Source organism: Phoxinus phoxinus, assembly GCF_949152265.1.
Source record: "Phoxinus phoxinus genome assembly, chromosome: 3".
NCBI lineage: Eukaryota > Metazoa > Chordata > Actinopteri > Cypriniformes > Leuciscidae > Phoxinus > Phoxinus phoxinus.
In genome coordinates, this window is record NC_136878.1 from 43,550,870 (window position 1) to 43,559,027 (window position 8,158).

General features: G+C 34.3%; 1 protein-coding gene across 2 annotated transcripts; it reads right to left on the reverse strand.

Annotated features, from left to right (window-relative positions):
• Positions 1 to 257: 257 nt before the first annotated feature.
• On the reverse strand, positions 258 to 6,887 carry eif4e1b (eukaryotic translation initiation factor 4E family member 1B). Of its 2 annotated transcripts, none has more exons than XM_079606283.1 (7): positions 6,533 to 6,887; positions 6,230 to 6,321; positions 6,016 to 6,111; positions 4,029 to 4,092; positions 3,677 to 3,790; positions 3,313 to 3,452; positions 258 to 966 (listed from the first exon to the last, which is right to left on the reverse strand). In XM_079606283.1, exons 1-7 carry the CDS (start codon positions 6,554 to 6,556, stop codon positions 852 to 854), a joined length of 645 nt encoding a protein of 214 aa, XP_079462409.1. In that variant the 5' UTR covers positions 6,557 to 6,887; the 3' UTR covers positions 258 to 851. The 2 variants fall into 2 exon arrangements, with proteins under 2 accessions (XP_079462409.1, XP_079462410.1); XM_079606284.1 differs by lacking the exon at positions 258 to 966 and adding an exon at positions 3,157 to 3,206 and having other exon boundaries at positions 6,533 to 6,601.
• Positions 6,888 to 8,158: the final 1,271 nt, after the last annotated feature.

Here is an 8,158-nt window from a genome sequence, read left to right on the forward strand (position 1 = left end):
TTTAATTTCAAAGTGAACTATCCCTTTAACATGCTCAGAGCCTTAAGATTAAGACTCATATTCCTATAAACAAAGAAATGTTCTGGACACGGCAGAAACTTGCAATAAGGTTTCATTAGTTAACAATAGTTAACTACTTTAACGAACTATACTACTACAGTATTTATGAATCTTATTCTTAGTTAATTTCAACATTTAACAAATTTATTTTAATAATGTATAAGTAACAAATTAAAAAAATATTTTTTTTATTAACTAACATGAAAAAAATATTAAAAACTAACAAATGTATTGCTCATAGTTAGTTAGAACATTAATGTTAACAAATGAGACTTTATTACAAACTGTTAATGAAAGATTAGCTTCTACACAATAATGAGCACGATTACATGAACATAACTCACAAAAATCAGCTTATTGAAAAACTCAATATTTCCTCATGAATAAATAAAGGGTTGTTCCTTGTTTCCAATAAATCACACAACATTCTCTCAATCCATCCGTACTTCTTTGAAATGAACAGTGCAGCATATTTTTAAGACTTGTTTTAACTTAAGGGATATAGCCAAAGCATTTTCTTTGCACATGCATACAGCCATAGAAACATTTGCAAAAGTAGATCAAGTTTTAATGCAAAAAAAAAAAAAAAGCCTTCGCATTTTACAGCCCTTCAACACCACAAAAAAGTACAACTAAAACATTTACAAAGTCTTGCATATTATCAATGTGAATCTAAATGCCACAAGTTACAGCCACACAAAGTAACAAAAAACATCTTAATACAAGAATACTAATCGTATACCAATATAAACATCTAGGCCCCTGCAACAGTATCAAACTAAAGCCCACTTTTAAACGACAAACTTGTTTTTGGTTATGGAGTTGCTCTTGGTTGCAGTGTCTGCATGGGCTTGATATCCAATGACAAGTTTCTGCGGCAGTCCAAGACTTTCTTTATACTTTTGACTGAAAGGGAAGCAATATGAGAGAAGTGAACAACTTGTAGAGCAGACAAGTCTTCTTTGGAACCTTTTTTTTATTTTAATTTTAAAAAGGTTATTTATTGGCAACTATGGTTCTATGAAAAACATTAAACATCCATGGAACCTTTTTATTGCACAAACGTTTCTTTATAGTGAAAAGGGGTTCTTTAGATTTTAAAAATTATCTTCACACGTAGAAAAAAATTGTTTCTTTTAAAAACGGTTCTTAAATATATATATATGGCATCGCTGAGGGGGGAAACGGACCTTTTGGAACATGCATTTTTGTTATTTTGTTATCAACTTTTTATTGTTTTTAGAAATAACAACTCAAACAGGGAGGGGGGGGGGGGGGACATGCATATTATGAATAATTTAACAATATGAAAGTAGGAAAAAAAAAAAAAAAAAAACCTTTATATAGTCATTCCTTTATACATGTCCAAAATGTTGAAACATGCATTTTTTTTAAAAGTAAAGGGATTTTGAATGTCACCAAAACCCCTGAGTGTTTATCTGTTCAACATCACACTGACTAAATACTACAAGTCACACCTCCTTTTTCTCACTCCACTGGCCCACATCAGGTTCATGTACTGATGCTTTGGTGGAGAACAGCCAACAGATCTGCACTCTTCTATCTACAGTGGCAAATGTTTACTCCTGGTTTCTGAGGTCTGCAAGTGAAGAGTGCAGTGCAAGGGAAGTACTAGGGCTCGGTTAAAAATATTGATTTCTCAAATTTAATCGATTCTCATTTTGATTAACCGATATCTATTCTTAAATCCCAAGAATCGATCTTTTAGTCCATGCTTTAGAGCTGCACGATTGATTCAAACACCTACACGATCTTATTCCCAAATGCGACGATTCACCAGTGTCTACTAAGCCTCAAATCTGTGTTGGTGCTGCAGCTGAGCCAGAGAAAGCTGTTATGTTTAGGTATGAAACAGCTTCACAAACAGTCTTTTCAACACCACAGTATGGTTATGCGTTACAAATACTCAAATAAAATCACAGAAGTACTGGAATAAAAAGTCTATAGTTCAGATATAAACACTGATGTCTATGGAGACTACCAAAATGGAGCAGATCACCTTTTGAAAAAAACTTGATGCTTCAAATGAAGATAATATAAATTACGTTGTAAGTGGCGACAAGTGCCTTTAAAAGAAATTAATCCCTTGAATGAATGATTCAATGACAAACACATTTAACTCAGGCTGATTCATCAAGTGAGTGAGTCATTGAATCGTTCACTTTTTCAACTCATAGGAGAATCATGATCTCTATTAGAAACAAGAAAATCTCAAAAATTCTCAATTTATCCAGAATTGTACAGCTCTACTATGCGGTTTTAAGTTGATGCAAGAACAAAACTTTGTGGTGTGCCACAAATTTGCCATGTACTGTACCGGATACATTCCCAAATTAATCAACATTGAATCGCAAGCTTGTGAATCAAAAAATCGAATGCCCATTCTCAATGCCCAACCGTCTAATCTGCTCTGACTGTTATTGAGTAGAAAATGCTTTAGATCAAATACTGTTTACACTTTAGATTCAGACCATTGGGAATCTCGCAGCTGTACAGTATATCCTAGCAGCGGAGGACTGCAGGCTGTTCCCCGTCCGTCTGATATGATGGATAATTAGCTTCATTAGGTTGCTAGGCACAAATTCCTTTCTCATGATCATTAATGTTTACAGCACCATGAGTGGTCAAATGCTTACATCTGCCTGACATCATTAAAAAGATGTTCAAATCTATGAAATCAAAAAACTGAAATACACATAATATATGTCAGATGTAAGCCTTCATTCATACAGTATGGAGGCTTGTTTCTGCCACGGAATAAAAAAATTGCAATTTTTAACCACACAATTCTGACTTTTTATCTCACAATTGCGAGTTTCTTCTCACAATTCGGACCTTAAAACTCGCATTTCCGAGTTTAAATCTCAATCTGAATTGGGAGTAATAAATTCCAAAGTGAAAAATAAATAAAAAAAAGTCAGAATTGCATGTTTATATTTCATAATTATGATTATATTATACAATTATAAATGCTGAGATATTAACTTACAATTCTAGTGGAGGTGGGGTATGTGAGATGTAAACTCACAATAGTGTAAAAAAACACCAGTTGGGAGATAAATAGATTGCAATTACCTTTTTACCTTCATGGCGGAAACAAGCGTCCATACATGAATTCATATTGTCTGATAAATAAATAAATAAATAAATAAAGCAGAAGTGTTGGCCATAAAAAGCAGGATTTAACAGCTAATGCTTATGTTTATACAACAGAACTAAAAGCATGCTTACCCAATGTATGTAACAGTCTCACAGTTCTCCGCATTGGAGGTCCAGATGGCAATTTTGTCCCCTTTGGCACGGATATTGATTACACTTCCACAGATATCCCGACTGAAGGAGCCAAAGCCCTCTCCAATAAGACACAACATCTGCCACAAAAACAAACATATAATCTGCATGCATTTAGCTGTAGTTCAGGCTTTAACAAAAGCAGCTTTCTGAACAAAGTAATAAATATTTTCATACACACAATGATAACTTATGATAATTTATAATCAGAAAGAAGATTTTTTTTTTTTTTTTTCACTTTTTTCAACAGACAAACAGTTAAATCCAAAGGTTAAATAAAGCAAGCAAATATATTGTCTCTGACCGTTTCCAGCCAGAACCGGTCAAGTTCAGTGTGTCTATGCTGCTTGGCTAGAGTAATCAACCAGCGGCCACCACATTTATTACTTCTGTCTTCCCACATGGGCTCTATGCCATCCTGCAAAGAAACAAAGAAAATGCTTTACAAAGAGTCACTATGGAAGAGTAATCTGAATTGTATTGTATAATCTGAATAATATATGAATTGAGAGCAAATAGAATTACATTAACAAAACTAAATATAGACAGCTACAGTACGTTTTGAACTGTAAACAATACTTATTAACGGGACAGATATATGCACAATGTTAAAAAACTAAAGAAAAGTAGCAAGAAGCAAGTTACACCACGTTCACCTTGAACATAGAGTAGTCACAGCCAGAGGACAGTTTGCTTGGCATCTGTATGTTGTTGTATAATCTGAAAACAGTTGAAAGTCAATCAGAAAAACATTTTGCAGATAAAGTTGACAGACACCTTAATATTTAGTGGAGAATTCAAATGTAAGTGTATTTAGTCTGTCAAGTGTAGAGGTTGAGGCCTTCCGGTGAAGAACCACCTAGGCTCTTAGGATTACAACCACAGCAATAATATCAACTCATATAGGGCTGAACAATATGGGGAAAATGCACTATTATGATTTCTCTGATTATTTAAATTGTTTTGGGTTTTTTCAAGAGCTCCAGGTTTACTGTGGGTGTTTGAAAGGTTGCTTAATTTGGCCAAAAGGTCATATTGGAATTATTGTTATATAATGTGATTTGAACTGTGTTGCATGATAAACATTTAACATCCCATATTGCTGCTGCTTCGACACCCAGGAAGATTAAAAAGATGAAAAGATTTTTTGGTTAAATCCTAAGCCTTTTAAATGACTTCAAATGCATACATAATGTGGCAATAAAGCTCAGATTAAAAAAAACTCTGATAAGGAATACATCTTATGATATTATTGAACAATACTGGTAAAATAATGTAAATTGTAATAGTATTTGAGTGCCTATTAAGCCATTTTATATTGCACAAAAAAATATGCATCAATTTTTTTTATAAAGTCCTTCTAAAATGTAATGATTACGCTGCAGAGGGCGCCAAAAGCCTGGCGATTGTAACCTTTTACCACATGGCTATATTTAATTCAAAAGTTCATATCACCCAATCTTCAATATTTGAACAGCGACTGTTTCATTAACATTTCTTTAAAACATATGAACATGAAAAATCAAAGCAAGGGATAGAGCAGTCATTTTGAAATTGTCATTAACATGTTGACGAATTCACAGTTTTAACTTTACATAACAGAGAGAATATTCATTAGTCTACTTTTATTCGGTTATGGGCTCTGGGTGTTTAAGTGGAGGAAAACTCTACATAATGCAAGGATGTCGTGATTTTCACCGCCGTGCTAAAAACGGGGCTACAGGTTAAATTGTAAGAATCATTATCCGTGAGGGGAAATAAAATGCCAGGATGGTACCTAAGCAGTGAACTCTATTCCTTAGCCTATAATAAACTTCGTATGCTGTGTCTGTCTGTGAAACTTGGGTCCACAACCCTCATCTGTGAAATGCATGACTTCTGGTATTTTGTCAAATACTTGAAATGTGTAAATTGTAACTGAGCATTTGTAACGATAACTTTTAAAGGAGTACTTCACGGCTGGCAAAATGGGTTTTTGAAAACAGTGCTACTACCCGACTAGAGAAAATAAAGAAAAAAGGCTGTTGTCTTCACTTTTGTCAAATAGTTAAGAAAACTTGAACACCCATAACACACTGGGTATGTTAACTAGAGACAAATAGCCTACTACTGAGCTATAGAAGGAAATACTTTTTAGCAAACTTTGTCATAATGGTTATTTAATTCAAATATTAAACGTTTAGCGGGAGCCAGTTATTTCCAGTTTCCAGTGAAGTTGTAGGCAGCAGATAAACGGATTGTAAATATGGAGAAAGGAAAAACTGAAAGAAACTGCCAGTCCGTCAGCAAAACGCAGTCGTGTAGGCCTACAGGAAAGAAAGCGGTTTACGGTGCTCATTTTTGCCATAATGCGGTTCAAAGAGAAGATAAAGTATGATAAAAGTCAGTGATAAACTTACCCTTACAATAACTGTTCTGTTAATAACCCTGTCAATCTGACTGCCCATATTGTGTTTTATTACTCTCTCTCACCCTCATTAACTTTGGGTTTAATCACTGTTATAATTATGAAGGGGTCCTTGGAAGATTTTCTACCCTGTAACGGATTCCTGACTCCAAAAAGTTTGAAAATCCGTGTTCTCGAAGCAAATTTACAACTTGTTTTTTTGTGGTCTAATTGCAAACACGTGACCGTGAACTTACGCCCAAAAGTCCTCAACTGTGTCGAACCTGGTGATGAGCCTTAGATTGTCTTGCCACATTTTGCTCTTATCGTGCTTGTAGAACCAAAGACCCCATCTAGACACAGTACAAGAACGGTACAACATGACACAAGGAACAAGAGAAGAGTAAGTTAATCAGACATGGCAGAGAGAGACTGAACGCCCAAGTCTCAACAGAGTTTCCCTGAACACACCTGTTTTGTAAAGGGTGCTTTATACAAGGATCCTTCAAAATGTTTGTTTCAAATTTCTTTTTCTCCACCTTCCTCCTCGTCACTTTGTCAATCTGGTAAAATGTAAAAAATAAATGATTGTCGTGGTTGCACAAACACATCATTACGGTTGACGACGTAAAACTTTCGGCGTGAAATCGCTTCAGTAAATGAAAAAAGGTATTTAAAGGTTATTTAAAAGGTTACAAACCCACACAAAAGTTATTAGATTATAAAACGCGTACAATGAGTGCTTCAGTTACATTTTGGAGACGTTATGCTCACCAGCTGTACAGCGCAAGACGCCATGATGATGTCAATCGTGTAGCGCGAGATTGATTGAGCCTCGCGCTCATCGCGGTCGCATTTATAAGTTCAGAAATTTGAAGATAATGATTTTGAAAGGACATCAATTTAGAAATTGGGAATTATTGCAAACTGAACTACCACACTTTCAAAACAATATAAAAATAACAGATTTTTATAATTTTATAAAAACCTTTTGGCCATATTATAGTAGGCTAGCCTAGCTTTACATGATTAATCTCTTATTTGGTAAAAGGAGCTTTCATTTTAAACGTTAGGCTACTTGTTAGTCTTCTAACAACTAATGGCAGGTGAAGTGTGACATATTTTGTGTCATATTATTTAAGGTGAAATGGGTTTATGACATCCAGTGCAGTGCGTTCATCTCACCACCAGAGGTCTCTGTCACCCGCTTATTGAAATGGGCTCTAAAATGCAGCACAACTCAGTATTCACACAATTTAATATTTATTAAAAATATTGCAGTTCTGAGCACAAAGATCTGTGTTCGTAGTATTAGTTAAAAATAAATAAAAATAAAGGCCTGATGTATACCAATATAAGCTATGTTTGAATTTATCTACATTATGATAGCTAGAATAATTTTAAAACATTACATAAAAATGTGTTTCAATATAATGTTATGCTATATTTGTAAAATATAATAAGATAATATATTTAACAATTTTAAGATGTATTAAAAAAACATATAAATTGTATTGCACAAATACATAAAATCAAATTTAATTTCGACCAGCAATACTTCTTAAATCATGACGATTTTTTTGCAGTAGCACATTTCTTTTTTTTTTCTTTTTTTTTTTTGTAATGAGTTAAACATTTAGCCTATAACAATATAATATAATACAATATAATATAATAAACAGACTGTCGTTTTTTTTCATTAACCAATGAACTTTAGGCCAATACAATATAGTATACAAGAATGTACATAATAATATATCCAAAAACAAACAAACAAACAAACAAAATATATATACCAGTGTACAAAACCATTGATTAATTATTATGATATTGATATATGATATGGAAAAAAAATTATATTCATTAAAGATATGACAAGTCTTTCTTGCTGTCTTATTGACAATGTTCTCCTGACTGATGCAAGATTTTCCTTTCTGCATTGTTATGTCAGTAAGTGGCGACAAGTTATTATGAGCGACTCATTATGAGTGAATCATTGACTCATTAACTCAACTGATTTGTTCAGCCATTGATTCATTCACTCATGCCACATCTGTGTGTGCGATGTTGTTTTGGCCTTGTGTAGTGTTTAGTGCAGCGCTGCCCAATCCTGTTCCTGGAGATCTACCTTCCTGCAGAGTTCAGATCCAACACACATGTCTGTAATTATCAAGTGCTCCTGAAGATCTCAATCAGCTTCAGTTGTGTCTGAAAAGGGTCGGAGCTGAACTTTGCAGGAAGTTAGATCTCCGGGAACAGGATTGGGCACAGCTGTGTATACGTCCTTCGGATGAGACGTTAAACCGAGGTCCTGAATCTCTGTGGTCATTAAAAATCCCAGGATGTCCTTCGGAAAAAGAGTAGTGGTTTAAACCCGGCATCCTGGCCAAACTTGGCCTC